At 55.0% G+C, this 24,470-nt stretch overlaps 2 protein-coding genes across 5 annotated transcripts; both read left to right on the top strand.

Moving 5' to 3' along the window:
• The first annotated feature begins 937 nt into the window (after positions 1-937).
• Positions 938-11,094, top strand: FBL (fibrillarin). The gene is made up of 9 exons (XM_026482316.4): positions 938-1,048; positions 5,613-5,762; positions 5,868-5,969; positions 6,053-6,147; positions 7,168-7,338; positions 8,419-8,551; positions 9,599-9,711; positions 10,709-10,854; positions 10,964-11,094. Exons 1-9 carry the CDS (start codon positions 1,039-1,041, stop codon positions 10,986-10,988), a joined length of 945 nt encoding a protein of 314 aa, XP_026338101.1. The 5' UTR covers positions 938-1,038; the 3' UTR covers positions 10,989-11,094.
• A 1,051-nt stretch (positions 11,095-12,145) lies between these two features.
• DYRK1B (dual specificity tyrosine phosphorylation regulated kinase 1B) lies at positions 12,146-19,721 on the top strand. Of its 4 annotated transcripts, XM_026482313.4 has the most exons (12): positions 12,148-12,392; positions 13,663-13,826; positions 14,832-14,951; positions 15,054-15,242; positions 15,389-15,536; positions 16,344-16,630; positions 17,368-17,514; positions 17,600-17,740; positions 18,038-18,073; positions 18,158-18,353; positions 18,783-18,889; positions 18,985-19,721. In XM_026482313.4, the coding sequence occupies exons 1-12, from the start codon at positions 12,314-12,316 to the stop codon at positions 19,354-19,356; spliced, it is 1,986 nt and encodes a 661-aa protein (XP_026338098.2). In that variant the 5' UTR covers positions 12,148-12,313; the 3' UTR covers positions 19,357-19,721. The 4 variants fall into 4 exon arrangements, with proteins under 4 accessions (XP_026338097.2, XP_026338098.2, XP_026338099.2 ...); XM_026482312.4 differs by having other exon boundaries at positions 12,146-12,392; positions 18,038-18,353; XM_026482314.4 differs by lacking the exon at positions 18,038-18,073 and having other exon boundaries at positions 12,151-12,392.
• The last annotated feature ends 4,749 nt before the right edge of the window (positions 19,722-24,470 follow it).

Here is a 24,470-nt window from a genome sequence, read left to right as displayed (position 1 = left end):
CCCTTCCCCCAGATAGGTGCATGCCTCCCTCCTCACCTCTTTTAGCTCTTTGGTCAAGTCACCTGATGCATTCCTTGACCACCGATAAAGAAATGTCACCCCTCCCTCCAACAGTCCTATCTTCCTTCCTTGCTGTTATTTTCTCCAAAACACTTTTATTGCCTTCTAACATCTTGGTTGGTATCTGTTTCTCCCACTAGAAGATGAACTCCAGAAGGGTGGGGATTTGTATGTGCTGTTCATTGCTGTATTCTCAGAGCATGGAACAGTGCCCGGTGCAGAAATGTTTATCAAGTGCATGAATGCGAGCCCAGAGACTTCCCTGTTCGGGGGGTGGGTGGGGTGTAAAGGGTCAGGGAAAGCCTTCAGGTGTAGAGGGGACCTTAGGGAGTTAATTAAAACAGAAGAGATGGAGTGCTTGGGTGGCTCAGGTCATGATCCCGGGGTCCTGGGACCAAGCTCCACATTGGGCTCCCTGCTCAGCGGGGAGCCTGCTTCTCCCTCACCCTCTGCCGCTCCCCCTGCTTGTTCTCTCTCTCTCTGTCAAGTAAATAAATAAAACATTTATAAGAAAAGAAAGAAAGAGAGAGAGAAAGAAAGAGAGGAAGGAGGAAGGAAGGAAGGAAGGAAGGAAGGAAGGAAGGAAGGAAGGAAGGAAGAAAGGAAGGAAGGAAGAAAAGAAAAAAAAGAAAGAAAGGGGCAGAGTGCACAGGGTGTACAAAGGCCTGGTGACGAACCCTAATTACCAGGAGGCTCGCACCGGTGAAGAGGAAGCAGGAAGCGCGTTCACCGCAGGATCTCTGCGCGAGCAGCGCCTAAAGCCGCCGAGTGGGGCGGTGCCCTGAGAGGCTTGCTAAGCCCCGCCCATAGCGCGCGCGCCAGGCTGCGGCTGCGGCCGGGGCTCCGGGGGGCGGGGTTGCGAAGTTGCGTCACGCGCCGTACGCCGCCGCGCGTGCGCTTCTTTCCACGTGCGAAAGCGCCAGACTCGTGTAGTCTGGGACGCCGCAGGGTCCTGGGCCGGGGAGCTGAGCTCTCGCCATGAAGCCAGGTACAGGCAGGGGTTGGGGTCCGGGGTCAGAGACTGGGGCCGACGGGGATCGTGGTGCCAGACCGGAGTCGGAGGGGTGGGGCCTTGGCCTAGGGGCAGGGGATCCGGTCTCTTGGGTCAGGGTCCTGGTTCCGGGCTCCTGTGGCTAGGGAGTCTTGGTTCCGCCTTGTGATGGACGCTGAGCCCGGGGTTCGGATGCCTGGTCTGGAGTCTGTGACCGGCTTCGGAGTTTACGGTCGTGAGTCGAGGGTCTTGGGCCTGGGATGGGGGGGGGTGTTGGTTCCCGAATTAGGATTCATCTCATTGAGGCTGTCATTAGGGATCTTGGTTATTGGGCTGGGGGTGGCAGTCGGGAGTACTGACCCAGAGTCTGGATCCAGGCATCTGGGGGCTTGGATCTCGGGCCGTGGGACTTGGGGATAATGTCTTGGTTCACAGGTGGAAAGTCCCAGTTTTGGGTCGGAGAGAACCCCCGTTTGCCTTCCGTATAACCGCCGCAATGACCGTCCCTTTAGCTCCCAGACCAGCTTCTCAGAGAGGGCCGAAGTGAATGAGGACTCCCGGTTTGAGAGTGTGTGGCCTTCTCTGTCCCACTTTCCCGCTCTCTACTCTCCGGAGAGGCGGGTCTCTGTAGTTTGAGTGATCGTGATTCTCAACTCCCGGTGAGATGAACCATCACAAGCCCGAGACAGGCTTAGCATGGGGTGGGAGAGGGAGATAGTCACAGGACATGAGTGGTTTTATTAATTTGATTTTCCCCGAGATTCTGATGAACCCACCCCACCTCCCTCGCGGCAGATTGATGAGAGTCCTGGCTTTGACAGCAGAAAGGCCTTAGTTCAAAGTTTCAGTATTAGCTTTGCTTCTTAAGCTCCTGTGTGACCTTGGGCAAGTGGCTTTACCTCTCTTGAGTCTCAGTTTTCTCGTCAGTAAAATGGCTCCCCGTTATAATTAGCAAGATCATGTTAGGACAAAATAGCATATCGTGGTAATCTTTTTGCATATTTAAGTGTGCAAATCAGGTTGTTCGCAGTAGCTTTACATGATGTTATATGTCAGTTATATCTTAATAAAGTTGGGGGGGAAATAGCACAGGGCTTGACGTAGTAGTATTGTCTCTAATTGTTAACTTTATCCTTCTCAAGAGGAACAAAATTAGGGTCTTTCCCCCTGGTGTCTCAGGTCTTCCTAAATCAGGTCGTGCCCTTCCCCCCAACTTGCTCTGCTAGAGTTTGGGGAAATCTTCCCACTGTGACCCAGAAGCTGTGTTTCCTAGTGCAGGTCTTCGTTTTTCTTCCTTTTTCTTTGCCCTCCATGTGTGGAGAGATTGGGTCATCTGGTGGAGGGGGAGGCTGGGTTTGTGGATGCACGTATCCCCTCCGAAACTCCCTTTCTCTTAAGGTTTGGAGATCTGATGAAATGGTGGGTGGGTGGGTGGGATCGAGGGGGTGCTGGACTGTGTATCTCTATCAGACCCCGGCATGCCTGCAGGCACCCTATAGTCTGATTCCCCCAGGAATGGAGGATACACCTTCCTCCCCACCCTTCCCTCATTGTGTTAGGATATGACGTTTCAGAAGGTAAGAGTCAGCTCTTCCCTAAGGATTTGAGTCTGATTGAGAGAAGAAGCCTTGGGGAGATTTTGAGCAGGGACACGACACTGTCTGATGGATACGTTTAAAAGGATCCTCCTGGCTTGTGTGTGGAAAGGACTTCAGGGGAGCAGAAGTGGAAGCAGGCGCATCAGTGGGAAGCTCGTTGCTGTGATCTAGGGGGAGGTGATGTGGCTCGGACCAGGGTGGTAGCCGCGGACCCACCTGACACATTGCCACGGTTTGGAAAACCGTATTTTGAAGATAGAGCCAGCAGCTTGTATGTGGGTATAAGAGGGGTCAAGGATCCCTCAGGGTTTGGGCACCTGTAACTGGAAGGGTGGAGTGTCCGTTTTTGAGATGGGGAAGGTTGTGGGAGGAGAGCAGGGTTTAAACCAGGGGGTCCATGGAACCTCCTCCCAAAACTTGTGGAAAATTTGCGAGCGTGTAGTTTCCTTGAGGAGTGGGTACTTTCAGTACATTTTTGTAAGCTCCCCGGGACCTAAAATGAATTAAGATACGTTTTGAGTATCTGGGCCTGAAAGTTGACACTCATGCCCCCGGTGCCCCCTGCCATCACCACACTTCTCGGGTCTCTGATTGCATTGGGCCTGGGTTGAGAGTCTCTTGGGCCTAGTGGTGTCTTTCCTAAGTGGGAAGACAGGGGGGCTGTCCCTCTTATTTGAATACTCATTCAAACTGTGTGCCAGGCAGTGTGTTGAGGGAAGTGCTCTGGGCTGGGCACTGTGTTATCACCCTATCTCTGTCTTACAGATGAAGTTTTGCAAGATTCCCATGAACCTCCCCTACTCTCTAGGGTCAGAAGTGGCATCTCCATCGCCCTGTATGGGACACTTGAACAGCTTGAGGGGAGGGGACCAGGGCTCTGGTCACCGTGTCATCACCTGCTTCCTGAACGAACAGAGAGGGTGTGTTTTCCCCCCCGAGGCAGAACCCAGGGGTTTAAGAGTCATCAGCAGACAACTCACTTAATATTTATTGAGCCCACACTTTGTGCCAAGTGTTGTGCATGGTGCTGGGGATGCAGAGTGACCAAAACCATGAACACATCCTGGTCCCTTGGGGCCTTGATTCTGGTGCGGGAGTCAGGCAGTAATAAAATAAAAAGTGCTGTGTGTGATGATTAACAGGAAGAACAAGAAAGCCGGGTAAAGGAGGGAGCCCAGAGGCCCTTCTGAGGAAGGAGCGTTTCATCAGACACCTGAGTGCAAGGGAGGAAGTGGGTGAGCCCAGCAAATGTCTCCAGGAGCCAGGCAGTGGGAACAGCAGGTGTAAAAGGGTTTAGAAGCTGGAGAGGGAGTTTGAGGAGGAAGAGCGGGATGCCGGGCATAGAAAGAGTGAGGTCACAGAAGTCAGCGGAAGCCAGAGCCGCGTGATGGAGGTTCTTAGTTCGCGCTGCACATTTAGAATCGCCTGGGAAACTTTAAAAAGCCCTATGCTCGGGCCCCTACACCAGACACCTAAACAGGATTTCTAGGTTCCAGGGATTAGCCAAAGGTGAGAGTCACTGAGTTCGGTCTTTGGAAGCCAGAGAAAGAAATTTTGGTTGCATTTTCAGTAATGTGGAAAACCATTGAAGGGATTTAGGCAGAGGGATGAAGAGATTCGATTTTGTGGGTTGGAAAAGGTCCACCACTTGCTGCCCTGTGGACAGGAGACCATAGAGGGAGTAAGGGAGTAAAGGTAGGCAACTCTTCAGGAGTTCTGAAACTGTTAATTTTTAACACTTAAATTAGTAATAACAATGAAAAGTTCTACCTTTTCATCTTTTAAAAAAGTTTTTTAAAGATTTTGTTTGAGAGAGAGTGCACGGGAGGAGGGGCGGGGTGCTAAGGGCAAAGGAAGAAGCAGACGCCCCTTCTCCCCTTCTGAGCAGGGAGCCCGATGCGGGGCTGATCCCAGGACTTGGGAAGGTGAAGACAGCCGCTTAACCGACTGAGCCGCCCAGGGGCCCCTACGTTCTCATCTTTAACGCCGTTACGATGCGTGAAGCTTTCGTAGCGCGTCAATATAATCACCTTTACAAAAACTCTGGCAAGTTTACTGTCGAATAGTTGACATCAAGTGAGATCATTTTAAAGCATCACTAATTTTCGCTCTGTTGTTTTATAACTCATGTGATTTGCCGAAAGTACGGCGGAGCCTGGGACGTGGGCACAGAAAAGTCAGATACGGAATGTTAGCGCCGGCACGCCCTCTGCTTCCGCCCGTGTTCTGTGCTCCGTGAAGTGGACGGGTTTGCTCTGCGGTGACGAAATCAAGTCTCCCTGGATCTTTTTTTTTTTTTTCTTCCCCTCAACTTTCAGGGAGATCGGGTAGCAGGAAAGACATCGTGCCCACCTCCCCTCTGTTTGGGGGTTGGCCCTTTTCTTCCTGACCCAAGTTCAGGAGTGGGAGGGCGTGGAAATGTTTCCAGGATCTCGGGGACCCTAGGGCCCAACACTCGGTGTTTACACTTCTTCGCTCTAACACGGAGAATAGAGTGGATCCTGCAGACCTACTATCTGAGCACAAAGCAGAACGCTGACAGTGACCTGCGTCGACCAGGCATTCCGCCCCTACCCGAATCCCCCGCGTTGTGAGTTCTGGATCATCACCCCCTTGCCTCTTGGGCAGGGGGGTGCGTGGCACGTGGGTTACAGCATGACAGTGTTTAATTTTAGTCGTTGCTGAACTTCTATAAAAGATACTATGTCAGATGTGGTTTTCTTCAACTTGCCTTTTCACTTAACACGAGGACTCGAAGATGTGTGTCCCTGGTGTGACTGTAGATCTGTGTCCTTGTTGATGGTCAGTAGTCCCTCCCTTTTATCTGCCCGTTCTGCCGATGGACACCTGGGTCGGTCCTGATTTTTCTGCTCTGTGGATATTGTGAACACCTCCCAGTGGAATTAGGAGACATAACTTCTCAGACCTCATTGCTCTGATTCCCCTTTCTGCTGCCGTTACAGGTTTCAGCCCCCGTGGGGGCGGCTTTGGTGGCCGAGGGGGCTTTGGTGACCGTGGTGGTCGTGGTGGAGGCCGAGGAGGCTTTGGCGGGGGCAGAGGTCGTGGTGGAGGCTTTAGGGGCCGAGGTCGAGGAGGAGGAGGCGGACGAGGTGGTGAGTGACACTGGGGGCTGCGGTGGATACAATCAGGAGGGCTTGGGACTCAGGGAGGGAAGAGATCATAGGATCTTCCTCTCTCACTGCCTCTCTGCCTGGTAGGTGGAGGGTTCCAGTCTGGCGGCAACCGGGGTCGTGGTCGGGGAGGGAAAAGAGGAAACCAGTCGGGGAAGAATGTGATGGTGGAACCTCATCGGCATGAGGGTGAGTGAGGGGGGCTGGGGGCTGCTGGGGGTGGGGTGCGGTGCAGCCCAGAGTCTTCACCCAGTGCTGGTCTCCTCGCTTAGGTGTCTTCATTTGCCGAGGAAAGGAAGATGCGCTTGTCACCAAGAATCTGGTCCCTGGAGAATCTGTTTATGGAGAGAAGAGAGTCTCGATTGCGGTGAGACCAGGGCCCCAGCTGGCAGGGTAGACAGCGGTCTGGTCTCCCTGCCCCCCAGCGTGTCCTACACATGCCAGCCGGGGGGTCATCTTAATACATAAGTCAGATCCCCCATTCCCTTCAGGTTCAAGTCCCAGGTCCTGACTGTGGCCCAGAAGACCTTGCACATTCCAGCTCCCCCTCCTCACCCCCTGACCTCGTGTCTTCCAGCCATACGGACCTCCTTGCTCTTCCCTCTGCCTTGAATACGGCTCTCCCAGCTGTGTGTGTGGCTGGTTCCCTTCATCGCCAGTGTCTCTGGTCGGATGTCACCTTGTGTTTCTCACTAGGCCACCTCGTACCACCCAGTCTGTCAGAAGCAGCCTTCCCTGCCCACGCTGTGCTCTGCTATCCCATGTCGTTTTTTCTTTATGGCCAGGCGCTCTCCTGCTTAGGGCTTTCTGCTGCCTTTCCTGCCGCCTCGAGTGTGCTTCCCCAGATAACTTGCTTGGCCCCCACCTCCTTCTGGGCTCTTCCCTTCCACCCTGTCTCATTTTCCCCTGTTCCTCTGCCCACTCCCCCTACGTCATGTCCTCTTCCTGACGTGATCTTCGCCTTAGCAGCTGTCACTGGCTACTGTCCCGTATGTGTTAGTTCAGTGTATACTTACTCCTTGAAGACAGCGGTCTTGGTCACTGTGCATCCGTAGTGCCTGGCATAGGGTCTGGCCCACAGTATGTGTGGCCCAGCGAATGTTTGGTGAATGAATGCATAAGTCTTGCTGTTAACGGATATGATCTTTTATCTCTGTGTTTATTGTCCGTCCCTGCCCCTTCTACCTGAGTCAGTAACCTCCATGAGAGGGCAGGCCCTGCATCTGTCACGGTCACTGATGTGCACCTGTATTCATTTCTTGAACAATGAACGAGCACCCAGGGCCCTAGGGCTAAAGGCAGTGGAGTCTAGCAGAAAAGCCTGGCACTAAAAAAAAAGAAAAGAAAAGCCTGCCACTGACTTCCATCCCCATCTCTCTTGGCCCAGGAGGGAGATGACAAAATCGAGTACCGTGCCTGGAACCCCTTCCGCTCCAAGCTGGCAGCAGCAATCCTGGGCGGCGTGGACCAGATCCATATCAAGCCAGGGGCCAAGGTGCTGTACCTTGGGGCTGCGTCAGGCACCACTGTCTCCCACGTCTCCGACATCGTAGGCCCGGTGAGTGGATGGAGGGGGTAGGGAGGGGCGAGTAAAGGTGGTGAGGTGGGAGGGAGAGGCTGCCTCTGCCAGCCTGGAGTCAGTGGCCCTGGCTGCTTCCCTGCACCATGTGGCTGGGGGCTAGGCCCTTCCGTCAGAGTGCCTGTGCTGAAGGGAGCCCCTGCACGCACCTGGTCTCCAGAGCCTCATTTAGTCTCCCTCCTGCATCCTTGGTCTGGAGGGAAGGGACGTGGGTGTTGGGGTAAGTGCAGTTAGAGGGGCCAAGGTGGGGACTGTTGGATTTGGTGGCCTTCCTTAAAAATGTATGCCCCCAAATCTCGTCTTCTGGTTTCCCTTAAAAGAACGGATGTCAGGGGCGCCTGGGTGGCTCAGTCTTTAAGCGTCTGCCTTCGGCTCAGGGCGTGATCCCGGCGTTCCGGGATCGAGCCCCACATCAGGCTCCTCTGCTGGGAGCCTGCTTCTTCCTCTCCCACTCCCCCTGCTTGTGTTTCCTCTCTCACTGGCTGTCTCTGTCTGTCTAATAAATAAATAAAATCTTTAAAAAAAAGAAAAAGAAAAAAAGGACAGATGTCAGTGTCTGAGCCTGCATTTCTGTGTCACTACTCAGGCTCCCTGGTTAGACGGCCCCCACACATGTCACTTCAGGACCCCCAGCTCCTCCGCATGACTGTAGGCTGTGTGATTTAGTGGTTAAAAACCCCAGGCTCTGATGTGGGCATTTTACAGTGAGGTGGCTTTCGGCAAGTTACTTAAACTCTCTGAGCCTCAGTTTACCCCTCTTGAAAATCAGGTTGCTGTGAAGATTAAATGAATGAATTCCTGTCAAATAGAGCAGTGCCTGGCCCACTGTAAGTGTTCTTAGCTGTTAGGACTTCTTCTCTGTGTCCTGGCTTCCATGCTGGGGGCCTGGTCTCTCAGATCAAGTAAAGCGGGACTGCGCAGCCCCTGGCAGCAGCGGTTGTCACGTGGTAGGGTTTCGATTCGGGGATTTGAAGAGATGCTGCATGCAGTGTTCGGGCCCAAAGTAGGTGTTCCATCTCAGAACTGGTATCAGCGTTTTTATTATTTGGTTTATTTTAGGACGGTCTAGTCTACGCAGTTGAGTTCTCCCATCGCTCCGGCCGCGACCTCATTAACTTGGCCAAGAAGAGGACCAACATTATCCCTGTTATTGAAGACGCCCGGCACCCACACAAGTACCGCATGCTCATCGGTGAGGGTCTGGGCGTTGGCTCCGGCTGTGCGGGCCCGGCCACTCCGGGTTTCCTGGAGGAGGTGGCCGGAGCCCTGATTGGAACAGAGTCCGAGTGGATGAGCAGAGGCCCCCTGAGTCTGTAGGAATCAAGAGGGTGAGGGGAGCCGGGTGAAGTTGTGGAGCTTGGATGGCTGGCCCCCGTAGAAGGCCGACCTCCTTTGTTCTCTCCTGCCCCTCTCCCTGGGCACCCCCATACCTCCTGCCTCCCTCTAAAACAGGGTACTTTTTATGCTGCCGCTGGCTTATGTATAATAGCCCCCTTCAGAGGTCCTCCTCCTCATCTGGGGTGATCATAACCCAGAAAGGACAAACTGAATGTGGTCTGGCGCAGAGGGCCCCAATGTGAATACTGTGTTTTAAAAAAGAAAAAAGTTTGGAAGTATAATATAAAACTGGCATTCCTTATAAACCACTCTCAGAGGAAACTAACACAAGCAATTTCATGTCTGCTTTTCTCGATTTTAAAAAAGTCAGTTTTCATTATACCATGTTTTTGTTTTGTTTTGTTTTGTTTAATCATACTGGCTTTAAAATAATACTTCGCATTCGCGGGTTTTGAGTTGGTTTTTCCCCCCATGCCTTCATACCATACCCTTTGTCCTGCAGCTTGTCTTCCTTTGACAATCCCACAGACGCTCTTGCCTGTATAAGTGCTCACCTTTACTTGCCTTTTTGATGACGTGTCTGTCTCCCCCCCCCAGACCCGGGAGCGTCTCGAGGGCAGGGTCCGGGTCTGACTCGTCTCTGTGTCCCCCACACCCGGCCCAGGGCTGGCCACAGAGTAGGTGGCAATCATGGTTTACAAGAGCAATGAATGGATGGTGTGATTGGGTTTTGGACCCCCATCCTGGGGACACTCTGGAGGGGTGGGGATCAGTGGGGGGAAGGGAGACTGGAAGCAGGGAAGACTGCCAGAAACCTGCTGGTGATGGGGCGCAGGCCTCATGGGAGGAGCTGGGAAGATAGGGTGGACTCAGCTTGTAACTGCCACTTCTTTCTCCCTAGCGATGGTGGATGTGATCTTTGCTGATGTGGCCCAGCCAGACCAGACCCGGATCGTAGCCCTGAATGCCCACACTTTCCTTCGCAACGGAGGACACTTTGTGATTTCCATTAAGGTGCGGGGCTCGGAGGAGTCTAAGATGGGGTGGTAATATCTTTTTTGTAACTGCCAAGCAGCTAGTCAAAACAAGGAGCCTCCATTGTCCTAATCCAGGCAATCTATTTCCAGCCTCTATCCCTGCCCCCCCACCCCCAAATAGCACATAATGAAAAATGTCTACAAAACTGAAAGGCTGTGGGTTTAAATAGGCGATAGAATGGTCAGTAATGGTCGAGTGCATGATTGCTAAGTTGAGCATTTGAGTTTGAATTCCAGCTTGCACTGTGACTCTGAGCAAGTTCCCTAACCTGTGTGCCTGTTTCTTCACTTGTCAAGTAGAGATATTAGTTGTATCTCTTTTAGTGTTGATATAAGGATTAAATTTATCAATATATATGTAGTGTTTAGAGCCTGGTATAAAAGAAATTTTATGTATTTTTAAAAAAGATTTATTTATTTATTTGAGACAGAGAGAAAGCACGAGTAGGGAGAGTGGGAGAGAGAGAAGCAGGCTCCATACTGAGCAGGGAGCCCAATGCGGGGCTCTATCCCAGGACCCTGAGATCATGGCCTGAGCCGAAGCCAGCCACTTAACCAACTGACGCACCCAGGAGCCCCTAAAATAAATTTTAGATGAATGTTAGATGTATTTCAAAAAAACGTTTTACTTTGAATAAGGATTTTCAGCCAGATTGAGCATTATTAGCCTTTTGCTACATTTGTTTTAGTATTCTCAGCATTATTGCTATTGTTAAAGAAGAGGAAGTGGGGGGGAGGGTTGGAAACCTGGGTGTAAAATTGAAACACTGGCTTTAAGATAAATAGGTCTCTGTTAAAGTCTTCCTGTTCCAAATCCAAACCAAACTGAAAATTTCTCTAACAAAGTCTTTCCCTACATTTCTAAAACCTGAGTTTCACTGAGTTTCCAATGAAAATACCTGTGGTTTAAAGAGCACAAAAAAGGGAAAACAGCCCGAAGGCTTGCTGCAAACTTCACATTCTCTCTTCTGCAGGCCAACTGCATTGACTCCACGGCCTCTGCTGAGGCTGTGTTTGCCTCCGAAGTGAAGAAGATGCAGCAGGAGAACATGAAGCCCCAGGAGCAGTTGACCTTAGAGCCGTATGAAAGAGATCACGCTGTGGTGGTGGGTGTGTACAGGTGAGCAGGGGCCGGCCACCCACCCAGACGGAGCCCTGCCGGTCAGCAGTTGGTAGGAGTGCCTTAAATGGCCACAAGCTCTGAATCCCCTCTCTCCTTGCTCTCACAGGCCACCTCCCAAGGTGAAGAACTGAAGCCCCGTGTCATCTGGATTGCCAAGAGATTGTGTTGCTACTGTTCCACGTGTGTTTTTCTATTAAAAGACTCATGCAGGGGCACCTGGGTGGCCCAGTCGCTTAAGCGTGGACCTCTTGATCTCAGCGCAGGTCTTGATCTCAGGGTCGTGAGTTCAAGCCGGCCTACTAAAAAACAAAAAATTCATCCATCGCTCCTCTGGGCTGATTGCTCAGCGACCTCCATTCCACGGGGCGCATGCGCCGTTCATCAACTGCCGCGGTGGTGGGGGTGGGCAAGCTCATCCGGTCACTCGTGCGCATGCTCCTTTCTTGCTGCCTTTTGCGCAGCCGTAACCCGGATTCTGGCGCCTGGGCGGAGTTGATAGCTTACTGTGCATGTCTGCCGGTAAGCTCTTCGGCGCGCAGGCGCGGCGTGGTACCCTGGGTCACGTGGGGGAAGCGAAGGGGGGGTGGGGGCGGAGCCCGGGTGGGGGGGGGCCGGTTTGTTGTGGTCGCCATTTTGCTGGTTGCATTACTGGGTAATCGGGGCCCTGGCTCGCCGCGTCCGTCGGATATCTTCAGCCAGTGGGCAGGTCTGAGCTCGGGCTTCCCGAGCAGCTTGAGTCCCCTTGCCCGCGCCCTCAGGTAACAACGCGGCTACAGGTGGGGCGGCACGAGCTCGCGGGGAGGGGGCAGTACAGACCCGCCCTGCCCGCGTCGCCGCCAGACTTAGCACGAGGCCGAGGGAGGAGAGCAGGGGGGCGGCGGGCAGGTGCAGGCAGTGCCTGGCTATTCATAGTCGGATTCTTGGAAGGGGCCGAGCCCGAGGGAGCAGTCTTGGGAGGGCGGCTGGAAGGGGGTAGCGGGGCCCCGCTCCCGCCCTTTGTTTGGGCTCGGCTCCTCCGGCTGCATCGTCGTCGCCTAGCAACAGCTGTTCTGAACTGCGATTGGCTGAGCTCTTGGCAGCAGCGACCAATGGCACGGTTGTTGCCATGGCAGGTGCGGACTGCCAAACTCAGTCCGGCCCCGCCCGCCCGGGCTCCGCCGACCGGGGCGGGCCTCCAGGGTGGGGGGCGGGACACCTGGGTCCCCAGGGGCGGGTGGCGGCGCGGGGCGGGGCCGGCGGGGCGAGGGTTAACCCGCCCCTCCCCCGTCCACCTGCTTTCCCCTTCCCCCGCGTGCCCCGGGCTGACCCTCGTTCCCTCCTCTCCCCGCCCCCGGCGGCGGCGGCTGCTGTTGTCACCCACCGGGCCGCCTGTCCCGCTTGCCCTCCTCGCCGCGGGGCTTGCCGGGCCGGCCGGGCCGGGACAGGCGGCCGTCTCCTCTCTGCCGCCACCGCCGCCATGCTGGCCGCTCGCCCACCCCACTGGGGGCCCCACCGCGCCCCAGCCCCCCGTGGGCCCCGCGCCAGCCCTGACCCGGGTAGGGGGTGGGTGCTGGGAGAGACGGTCCTGCTGTGGGAGGGCCCCAGGGAAGAGGTTGTTTCGGGTGAGGGGCGGGGGAGCTCCAAGAGAGAGGAGGGATCGTGGAGTGAGTGGCAAGGCTTGGCATAGGAGAAAGAGATTGACATGGGAGAAGGCCTGTGGGGAGAGGATTTTGGTGTGGCAGGTACTCTGGGAAGGGAGAACTCTGGATTATTTGGGTAATTTCGTTCTGGGGGCCTTCTAGGAATGGGCACAGTTGTGGATTGACCCTGATGTAGAGAGGAGTAACCGGAGAAAGGGCCCTGGTAGGAATATTGGATGGGGGGAGGAGGGGAAGATCCAGTGTAGGGGAGAGAAGGGTGAGGGAAGAGACACCTCCTCCTTGCTCCCATCAGGAAAAGTGAGCCTTGATTGGGAGGGGGACCATGGACTAATATGGGGAAGATCCCTGATGTGGCACAGAGAAAGTACCTGCGGGGGGGGGGGGGGTCCCCTGATAAGGGAGGAAATGGTATAGGGATGAGGTCTTGGCATGATATGGGGAGTGTCCCCTGGGAAGGGGTTGCCCTGATGGATGAGAGTGTCATAGGGGTAGGACTCTTTTATATAGGAACAACCCTGTATAACAGGATAACCTTGGCGTGGTCCCCAGGACCCTGATGTGGTTTTAGGGGCCTGCAGAGGATTCTGCTATGGGTCCGGAGGGGCCCAGAGCGCTCTCATGTGGTTTGGGGGGATCCTAGAGTTCTCCAGATTGAGGGATCTACTGGGAAGGGTAGATCTTGAAGTGCAGGGACCTTGCTGTGATGAGAGAGGAGATCGTGACAATCAGGGAAGACTGCAGGAGGGCAGGATCTTGTGTGAGGGGGTGCTGGGGAGGGCCACAAGCAGAAATGGGAAGCAAAGAGTGAACCCTACTCCCAGTACTGTCTGTGGTTTCTTTTTCTTCTCTTCCTCCCCCCAATTATTGGTGTCTTTCTGTCCTTTGCTGTCATGGCCTATATCCCTGCCTGGCTTCCAATCATCCCCTTTCGTATGTTCCCCTTTGCGCCACCTACTTCATTTATTTGGTTATCATTTGTTGAGGGACTCCACTGTGCCACCCCCACCCCACCACTTCTCTCTGTCCTCTTTCTTCATTGCCACCTGTTGTCCTTTTTCTCCTCCCCCTGTGCCTTGCCTTCTCTCTGATGTCCACCTCTTTCCTGCCTGGCCGTGTCCCACACATCTTGTTCCATGTTGTTCCCCTGCCTCCCGCCTGCTCTCAGGTCTCAGCGGCGGTGGCAGCCGAGGTGCAGGATGCGAGAAGGCGCCCCCCGGCCGGGCTCCCGCTCCAGGCCTCGCTCCCCTGCGGCCCTCTGAGCCCACCATGGCCGTCCCACCAGGCCATGGTCCCTTCTCTGGCTTCCCGGGGCCCCAGGAGCACACGCAGGTATGCGTTCAGCTGGCTCCTCACCTGCCGGGGGGGGGGGGGGGTGCTGGGGATAGAAGGCTCTTGAGGGTGAAAGATAGTTTGGTTGCCCAGAGCGGTCTCTGGGGGCATGAAGGGCCCATCTGGAGTGGAAGATAATAGAGTTGTTGCTGGGAGAGCCTGGGTTCAAATCCTGAGACGGTGGTGAAATGACTTAGGTTTGCCCTTTAGTTTTCTGTTCTGTAAAACGGAACCAAGAATGATACCTACCTCGACAGGGTTGCTGTGAGGTTAAACAAGTTAATGAGATGCGTGTAAAATGCTGAGAACAATGCCTGGCACCTAGGAAACACTCAATAAATGTTCACGAAGGAAAAAAGGTCCAGAGTGAAAGACGGGCGGGCGGGGTGAAAGGGGCTCAAGCTTGAGCCCAAAGGATCTTGGGGCCAGCAGCATCTTAGGGTACAGAGTAAAGATATTCAGGGGTAGAGACTCTCAAGGCTCTGAACTATAGGGCTTGAAGCAGGATGGAGTAGAAGGTCCAGGGTGCTGGATCCCAAAAGACTGGTCAAAAAATGTGCTGAATTGGGGGTGAGGGATGGGAAGACCCCACGGGATGAAGGTAAAGCATGATGGCAGCCCTCAAGATGGGACATCCAGAATGGATGGTCTCAGGCAAAGAACTGGGAAGGACAGCCCACGTTTTCTATCTCATCCATCCCACAGAGGTTCAGAAAGGAGTGAAAGTGTGGGATGAAAGGTCAGGGGTAAATAGTTGACCATTCTTACACTCAGCAAATCTCTGATGACCACCCACTATGTGCCAGGCCCTGCTCCAGGCACGGCAGATACAGCAAGAACAAAACAGTCTCTGCCCTTGGGGAATTTCTATCCTGGTGGGGTTGTCACACAGTGACCAAGTAAATCTGTGTGTGGTAACGATGACCCAGCCACCCAGAGGGTTCTCCCTCCGGTGGTCCAGGTGAAGGCCTGTCCTCAGCACCCACCCCACACCCCGCCCCGCAGGTATTGCCTGATGTGCGGCTGTTGCCACGGAGGCTGCCCCTGGCCTTCCGGGACGCGACCTCAGCCCCACTGCGCAAGCTCTCCGTGGACCTCATCAAGACCTACAAGCACATCAATGAGGTGGGCAGGGGCCCCCCGGGGACCCAGCTGGGGGCTGAGGGGTCCTGGCTGCTGGCACAGGTCACTCAGCCGTCCTTATCTTCTGGCTGGCTGGCCGGGCAGGTATACTATGCGAAGAAGAAGCGGCGGGCCCAGCAGGCGCCACCTCAGGACTCGAGCACCAAGAAGGAGAAGAAGGTCCTGAACCATGGTTACGACGATGACAACCACGACTACATTGTGCGCAGTGGTGAGCGCTGGCTGGAGCGCTACGAGATTGACTCACTCATCGGCAAAGGCTCCTTTGGCCAGGTGTGGGACGCCCCCCTCCACCCTGACCCCAGGATCGGGGGGCACGGGCACCCACTGATGTTGATCCACAAAAGAATGGTGCCCTGCTCTGTCCCACGTCCCCTTGCCCCCATTTCCTCACTCTGTGACATGCCCCACCCCGTCAGGTGGTAAAAGCCTATGATCATCAGACCCAGGAGCTGGTGGCCATCAAGATCATCAAGAACAAAAAGGCCTTCCTGAACCAGGCCCAGATTGAGCTGCGGCTGCTGGAGCTGATGAACCAGCACGACACAGAGATGAAGTACTACATAGGTGAGGCCTGGGGCAGCCACACACCCGGCAGAGGACGGGCTGGGCTGTAATTCCCTGACATCAGTGATTCTCCTGTGGCCTTCATGACTTTTGCCCTGTTCCCATGATGGTGCTGGTGGAGTTTATTGGGTGCTCGCTAAGGGTCAGGCCCTGTTGCGAGCATTTTATGTAAATTAACTGGTTTCAGTCTGACCACAGCCCTGGGGGGAAGGGGCATCTTGGCCCACAGCTTGGAGAAGAAGAGAGGCGTTCGGGTGCTATCATAAGGCCACTGCGTTTGTACTCGGTGGGGCTATAATCTCACTAGGCAGTGGGCTCCAGCGCCTGTACTCTTAGTCTTTTGCCTCTTTCCCATACTAATTCCTCTTAGGATTGAGTGTGTTTCTTTAAATACACATCTTTATCCTAAATGGAAAGCGAGTGTCCGCTGCCAGAAAAATAAACAGAACTGAGACTAAAGCAATGTTAACAAAATTAAATGAGGAAATGTAGAAGGGCATTAGAGACCCATCGGCACCAAAGGGAAACGTTCTCTTTGGTTTATCAGAAAGTGTGACAGAGACGTGAAGAGAATGAACTTCTCTTAACCAAGGAAATCATTCTCTTGATGTGAATCAAGTCCTAGACCATATAAAAACACCCTGACTAGCAGCCGCTTCCCGTGGGCGCCCCACAGTTTGGCCAGCACTCAAGAAGCAGAGTCCCCGATCGCCTTCCGGCCTCTCGTTACTGTGTACCCTAGGCCGCCACTGGCCCTCTCTGAGCCTCAACTTCTCCGTCGGCCCCTTTCCATCCCCTTCCCCGCAGTGCACCTGAAGCGGCACTTCATGTTCCGGAACCACCTGTGCCTGGTATTCGAGCTGCTCTCCTACAACCTGTACGACCTCCTGCGCAACACGCACTTCCGCGGCGTCTCGCTGAACCTGACGCGGAAGCTGGCGCAGCAGCTCTGCACAGCGCTGCTCTTCCTGGCCACGCCCGAGCTCAGCATCATTCACTGCGACCTCAAGCCCGAGAACATCCTGCTCTGCAACCCCAAGCGCAGCGCCATTAAGATCGTGGATTTTGGCAGCTCCTGCCAGCTTGGCCAGCGGGTGCGGCGCGGCCCGGCCCGGCCCGGGGGCGGGGCTCCTGGTGTGGGGGGCGGGGCGGGGCCAGCTAGTGACTGGCGCCCGAGGGGCGGGGCGGGGCTGGGATTGTAGGGTGCCGCCTGAGGTGGCTGGTGCCTGAAGGGTAGCATTGGCAGGGGGTGTTGGCGGCACAGAGTTGTAAGGCTGGTGCAGGGGGGAGGTAAAGGAGAGGGCCGCAGGGTACAGTGCCCAGTAGGAAAGGAAGAGTGAAGCCTGAAGAGGCAGGGCCAGTTTTGAAGCTGTCAGAGGTGGGCAGGGTGAAGTCGGATTGGCTTCACTCCAAGGAGTGGCACTTGGCTAAGTTTTGCTTACCCTCTGCTCTTAAAGCTGGGGAGGGAGTGGGGGGCAGGTGTTTTGCAGCTTCGTGTGAGCAGACATTTGAGATGACTTGAAAAGGGTCTGGATTGGGTGAGTGGCAAGGGCCTGGGGTCACAGACTGCCAGCCTCTGATGACCGAGAGGTCCAGGGTCAGGCTTCTGGATGGAGATCAGGGTCAGACTAGGCCAGCAGAGACTTCTGAGGCTGATGAATAAAATGACGGTAGGGGCTCCTGGAAAGTAGGTGCTTGATAACTTCAAGGTTTGGAACCCCATCATCCATTTTTGTGGAAGGAAGTTTCTCTTAGCTTTGGGTATGTCGGTGGCACCACTCAGGGAGGCTGGGACCTCTGACTGTTGCCCTCTTCCCTGCTCCGTCCCCAGATCTATCAGTACATCCAGAGCCGCTTCTACCGGTCACCTGAGGTGCTCCTGGGCACACCCTACGACCTGGCCATTGACATGTGGTCCCTGGGCTGCATCCTGGTGGAGATGCACACCGGAGAGCCCCTCTTCAGTGGCTCCAATGAGGTGTGCTACTGGGGAAGGGATGTGCTGGAGTGGGGGGCGGGGGGCCTGGCTGGCCTGCTGACCCTGACTGCCCACCTGCTCACAGGTGGACCAGATGAACCGGATTGTGGAGGTGCTGGGCATCCCACCAGCCCCCATGCTGGACCAGGCACCCAAGGCTCGCAAGTACTTTGAACGGCTGCCTGGGGGTGGCTGGACCCTACGAAGGACAAAGGAACTCAGGAAGGTGCGGCCCCTGCCCCATGCCGCTCCTCCCACCCTGGTGGCCCCTCACTCTCTCACACTTGGGGCTTCCTTTCTCCCTGCTTCCTCTCCCTTGTGTCTTTCCCTCCCTCCTCTCCCCCTTGTCTGTCCTTTCCTTCGTCCTGGCCCACCCCATCTCTCCTACCCACCCCACAACTCTTCTTAGCTTCTCTCCTTCCACTTTCTCTCTCGTGCCTCTGTTTCCCCGTGTGTGTCTCCCTGCCCCTCCTGCCCACTGACGGCCACTCTCTTGCCCCCCCTCCCACCCCCTCCCTGCCAGGATTACCAGGGCCCTGGGACACGGCGGCTGCAGGAGGTGCTGGGCGTGCAGACGGGCGGGCCCGGGGGCCGGCGGGCGGGGGAGCCGGGCCACAGCCCCGCCGACTACCTCCGCTTCCAGGACCTGGTGCTGCGCATGCTGGAGTATGAGCCCGCCGCCCGCATCAGCCCACTGGGGGCTCTGCAGCACGGCTTTTTCCGCCGCACGGCTGATGAGGCCACCAACACGGGCCCGGCAGGCAGCAGTGCCTCCACCTCGCCCGCACCCCTTGACACCTGTCCCTCCTCCAGCACCGCCAGCTCCATCTCCAGCTCTGGTGGGTGCCCAGTGCCAGGTGGGGTCAGACAGGGAGGGGGGACAGCTCTGGTTTAGCCTGACCTGGGGGACCTTGCCCCACTGGGCCTTCACCTAGAGCTTTGAAGCTATGCCATCCTGAACTCCAGAATGGGTGGGGCAAAGAGAGCTCTGACTGGCGGTGACCTGATCTCTGAAATGGAACTTGAGCTCATACCTCTAGAACTGCTTCTGACTCTCATACTCTAGACCTCACACCTCTAGAACTGCTCATACTCAAAACTGAGCTCTGACCGGTAATCTCAAAATTGGGCCCCATCCTTCAAATAGGCTCTGGTCCCAAATCCCAGGCCTGGGCCTGGGTCACGAACCAGACTCAACCACCCAGAAACTCAGCTGCCACCTCTCCTCACTTAAGGCTTCTCCTCATTCCCTCCCCTGGCACTTCCAGGAGGCTCCAGCGGCTCCTCCAGTGACAACCGGACCTACCGATACAGCAACCGATATTGTGGGGGCCCTGGGCCCCCCATCACTGACTGTGAGATGAACAGCCCCCAGGTACTGGGGCCTCGGGGACTTGGGAGGGGGTTAGTGGGGTATCTGGGACTTCAGGACCTGGGTCTCCATCACCCACTGTTCCTTTGCTCCTTTAGGTCCCACCCTCCCAGCCGCTGCGCCCCTGGGCAGGGGGTGATGTGCCCCACAAGACACATCAGGCCCCTGCTTCCGCCTCGTCACTGCCAGGGGCCGGGGCCCAGTTACCCCCCCAACCCCGATGCCTTGGCCGTCCCCCATCACCAACCTCACCACCACCCCCGGAGCTGATGGATGTGAGCCTGGTGGGCGGCCCTCCAGACTGCTCCCCACCTCACCCAGCGCCTGCCCCCCAGCACCCGGCTGCCTCAGCCCTCCGGACTCGGATGACAGGAGGTCGTCCACCCCTCCCACCCCCTGATAACCCTGCCACTCTGGGGCCTCGCTTGGGCCTCCGTGGTGTACCCCAGAGCACGGCAGCCAGCTCATGACCCAGCCCCCTCCCTGGGGCCCCTCCTGAAGCCATACCCCCCATCTGGGGGCCCTGGGCTCCCATCCTCATCTCTCCCCTTGACTGGAATTGCTGCTACCCAGCTGGGGTGGGTGAGGCCTGCACTGATTGGGGCCTGGGGCAGGGGGTCAAGGAGAAGGGTCTAGGCGCACCCTCCCTGTAAGGACTGGACCCTTGGCCCCCTCTCCCCCCCCCTTGTTTTCTATTTATTGTACCAAAGACAGTGGTGGTCCGGTGTTGGGGGAGACCCCCTTCACCCTAGGGCCCTAGGAGGGGGTGGGGGCAGGTAGGGGGAGATGGCCTTGCTCCTCCTTGCTGTACCCCCCAGTAAAGAGCTTTCTCACATGCCTGCCTGAGCGTTTGCAGGGCCTCGGCTCCCCTCACATGGCCCTCAGAGGCGCGGTGGGGAATGGTGTTTGGGGAGGGGGTAACCAGAAGGGCTTTGTCATGTGGAATGCATCCCTGGGGAAGTTATGGCTATTGGCGCAGACATGGGGCTGCAGGAGGTCTGGGGCTACGGAATCCTAGACAGAGATACTGGATAGGATCCTAGCCCACGTTTGTCTTTTCCATGGTAAACAGAGACCCTGAAAGAGTAAAGGCCCAGCTCTGGCCTGTCTCTGGAAAACATCAGGGTCTGCCCTAATAAGCCAGGGCTTCCACAGAGTCTGCACAGGAGTGGCTCCTTATGCCAGGCAGGCATCTAGTAGGTGCTGGATGCATGTAGCAGGCCTTACTGGTGCCATCTGGGGGATGGGAGGCAGGCGGTGGGTACAGACTTTACCCCCACACCCCCCACGTCTGGTCTCACCCTGTGGAGCCATGACGGAGCAAAGCATTTTGAGATTCTCGGGCAGAAAGATATTCCCGGGGTTCCAGGTAAGTGGGTCTGTTTCCACAGCAATTTGGAAACTTTTGTCTCCCAACTGGCCAAACAAGAGCCTCCTGATTCAAGGGTACCTAACCGTCTCCCGCCACTGGGGCGCGGCGCTTCCTGGGAAATGGAGTTCTATGTCCCTTTTCCAATTTTTTCATCAGGGGACTACAAAGACCAGGAGTCTTTTCGCCCACGAGTTGGGGACGGGCTCCCGGGCAGCCAATAGGCAGTCAGAGAGGCGCGGGGGCCCGGATGCTTGAGGCGGGCTGTGGCGGAGGAGAAGGCCGTGATTGGGTGACGTCGGCAAGGCTGTGAGCGGGGTTGAGTTCTCTCAGGCGTGCGGCCGCTGGGCCGCTGTGCTCGTCCCCGAGACCGCAGTATAGGCATCTGTGGTCACAGAGCAAGAGGTAGGCGCTGAGGCCCGAAGCGGCCCTATCGCGCGGACCATCACTAGACGCGGTGTCTGGCTCAGCTCGCAGGAAGCCCCGGTCGGTAGGAGAGACAGGCGAGGGCGCCGTTTGACGGACTTGCGGATGTTCGGGAAGGCGGGCAGAGTGGAATGTGGAGGGGAAGGCAGGCGAGGCATGGGTCGGAAAACATTCCGGGAGGAGCAGGAGCTGTCGGAGCTGAGACCTGGAGACAGGATGTTTGCGGTAGCCGTGGTGCGGTGGTTTGCGCACACGCAGCGATGAGAAACAGCCTGTTGTGGAAATGTGAACTGCGGGAGACGTGGTGTGGGAGATGTAGTTGAGAGTTCTGTATGAATCGATCGTGGAAGATTTTCTTGGCCATTTAGGGAGCTTGGACTTTGTCCGAAGGACATTGAGGAGCCAGGAGAGGGTTTCTAGAAGGGAAGGGGCATGGCCCAATTTGCTGCCTTCGAGGAATAGATTGATGGGAAAGAGACTAGTGGCTGGGAGTCCAGGGTGGTGTTTGTGGCACGATCCTGGGCAAGAGGTGTTGGGAATGAACCAGGGCAGGAGTCTCGGTTGGGACAGAAGAAAGGGTGTGGATAGGAGAGTCGTCCAGAAGGCTGAGTTGACAGGATGTATGGCTTCCAGACTGTGTGGAAAGGGGAGGCGGAGAGGGGCAGGGAAAAGGGTATCTCCAGCAGGTAGAACAGTGCCTGGCATATTGTAGAAGCTTAATTTAAAAATTAATTAATTAATTAAAATAAGTTGTTTGGTTTTTTTTAATGAACAGCCCTAGCAGGCAGATGCTATTATGATCTCCCTTTTGTAAACGACGATACCGAGGACAGATAAAGTTCAGTAACTTACCCAAGATCTCATAGCTAGCAAGTGGAAGGCCCAGGATTGTGTGTGTGTGTGTGTGTGTGTGTGTGTGTGTGTGAGAGAGAGAGAGAGAGAGAGAGAGAGGAAGGGAGGGAGGGAGAGAAAGAACCATTAACTTAGCAAGGTGCAAGTTGAGCTTTGAGACATCAGCAGGATCCAAATCGTGGAGGCCCCCTAAGGAATTTAGGATAAGCATGGAAATGTATGTCCCACATTTCTGTTTCCAGCCTAGAACCTCTCCCTTACCTGCTGACTGTCCACATGATGTCTCTTTTCTCAAGATATCTGTAGTCATCCAGAGACCTATCTTGACCAAATTGGACTCCAGTCTTTTCCCCAAAACCTGTTCTTCCCACATTCTCAGTAAGTGCCGCCTCCTTCATTGTCTTACACTCATGTCTGGTCCATCAGCAAAGTATATTCAGAACCTGACCATTTCTTCCCACCTCCACTCCTGTCACCCTGGTCCTGTCCGCTCTTATGGCCCGCATACACCATCACGCAGCCTCATCAGTGGTCTTTGTGCTCCCCACAGTCTGTTTCTCATATGCAGCGAGGGGGACACGGAATACCTGTATCAGGTCATATTTCTCTCCTGCCCAGTACCCTCCTTTGGCTCTGTCTCACACAGTAGTCGCCAGTGTTCTTTCTGTGGCCTTTGCAAGGCCCATAAACCCTGCAAGGCCGTGCATGATCCATCTCTGTTACCTCTCCACCTGCCCCTTTCACCCTGCTCACTGCTCCAACCACACTCACCTCAGGGCCTTTGCACTTAACTCTCTTTAACTGGAACACTTCTTCAGATAGTAAAGGCTCACCTTCATGTCCTTTAGGTCTTTACTCAGATATCATCTTCTCCTTGAGAACTTCCCTGGCCACTGTTCTAGAATTATATACTAACATTTGTATACTAACTTCCCTTTAATTCTTCCTTAACATTAATCATATCACTATTTAACTCCCTGTGTAGGTTATTTATCATGTTCATTGTCTGTCTCTCCTCTGCACCCACAGCAGACCGTAAGCTTCATGAGGCTAGGGGCTTTTGTCTACTTCATGCTTTATCTTTAGGATCTAGAAGGGCTCCTGGCGCATAGTCAGGGCTCAGTAACTGTTAACTGAAAGGATGGGTCAGTGGTGGCTTTCAGGACATAGATCCTGATCCAGCCTCCTAGGGACTCTGCCAGTCCCCTTTCCACAGAACTTTAGAGGACTGCCGTAAAGTTTTCTGAGGGCTCAGACATTCAACAAGTTTTCATCTTGCCTCTGCTCCGTGCTCAGCATCGGGAACACAGCAGAGAACACAGCAGAGAACAAAACAGTTTCCCTGTCCCCCAGAGAGTTCACAGTCTCAGGAGTGAGGATTCACATCCTCAGCTAATCACACAGGTATGAAACTACAAAGAAAGGTAGAGAGTGCCATAAGAGCACCTGGCCAGAAATCTAATCTGGACCCTAGGAAGTGGGGTTGAAGTGATGAAGGTTTAGGCATTATGGTGCTCCGTTAAGAGGTAAGAGTGTGGGGGCTCCTGGGTAGCTCAGTCAGTCAAGTGTCCAGCTCAGGTCATGGTCTCGGGGTCCTGAGATTGAGCCCTGCATCAGACTGTTCACTCAGCATGGAGTCTGCTTGTCCCTCTCCCTTTGCTCCTCCCCCCGTACTCTCTCTCTCATAAATAAGTAAAATCTTTTAAAAAGAGGTAAGAGTGTGTGTGTGCGTGTGTGTGTGTGTGTGTATGTTTGTGTGTGTGTGGTGGTTGGAACCTAGAGGCTGGTGGGGAGCAAGAGGCCAGGTCCTGTAGCCCCTGAAAGGAGTTTGGGTCCTTACCCCATGTGTAGTGGGCAGTCACAGAAGGACTTTAAGCAGTGAGAGGAGGTGCAGTCAGTTTTGTATGTCAGATGATCCTTCTGGCTGTCGTGTGGGGGAACTGACGATAGGGGGCTAAATATTGAAGTAGCAAGACCAGTGACAAGGCTGCTGTCCTGTGATCTTAAAAGCTGCCCCCACAGAAGGCCACACATTCTTTGCTCTTCCATCAGGAGGTGCAGTGTCTTCCCTGTCTTTAACCTAGACTGGCCTGTAATTTGTTTTGACCAGTAGAGTGCCGTGGAAGTGATGCTGTGCTGGTTGGGGGTCTCAGGAGGCCGGCAGCTTCTGCTTTCCCTCTCCTGGGGCCCTGGGCTACTGTACAGAGAAGTCCAGCTACTCCGCTGGAGAGAGATGTGGATACAGATGTGGACAGAGAGAAGCCCAGCCAGCCCCCAGTGGCTCCACTGTGTTAGCTGACAGGCCAGACATGAGTGATGCCATCTTGAATATTTTCGCCCGGCTCCCAGCTGACACCCCATAGAATAGACTCACCCTGCCCTCTCCACTTTGCTCAAAGTACAGAATCACAAGTGAATAAATGGTTGTTGCTCTTTTAAGCTGCTGTGATTTGGGATGATTTGTTACTCAGCAGTAGCTTCCTGAAACAAGCTCTCGGAGATCCTTACCATTTCACATATTCGCTCATTTAAGCCCCACAGTCGCCCCATGTGGGAATACGGTTATAACTGTCACACAGAGGAGGAAACGAGGGCACGGAGAAGTTAACGGAGTTCTAGCAAGCTACCCAGCACGGAGTAAGTACCGAGTGTGTGACAGCTATTATTCCTCAGCATGAAAATGCCCGTAATCAGTAAAGTAGGGGCAGTGAGATGAATACGGGCATCATTAACCCACTTCCTAGTGCCGTGATTTTAGACGAGTGACTTCACCTCCCTAAGGCTCCGTGTTGTTGTAGAATGAGAGTCGAATAATATTCGTCTCAGGGTCGTCCAGAGCAGGCGCCTGACAGATGCAGGGATGATAATTACTATGAAGCACGCAGCTGGGATTCCCGTAGACAGCGACCCAAGGACCACAGGGGTGAAGCCGATTTC

The sequence above is a fragment of the Ursus arctos genome, unplaced genomic scaffold (assembly GCF_023065955.2).
Source record: "Ursus arctos isolate Adak ecotype North America unplaced genomic scaffold, UrsArc2.0 scaffold_19, whole genome shotgun sequence".
In the NCBI taxonomy this organism is placed as follows: Eukaryota; Metazoa; Chordata; class Mammalia; order Carnivora; family Ursidae; genus Ursus; species Ursus arctos.
The sequence above is the reverse complement of the archived record's forward strand: the minus strand, read 5'-3'. Positions and strand labels throughout refer to the sequence as shown.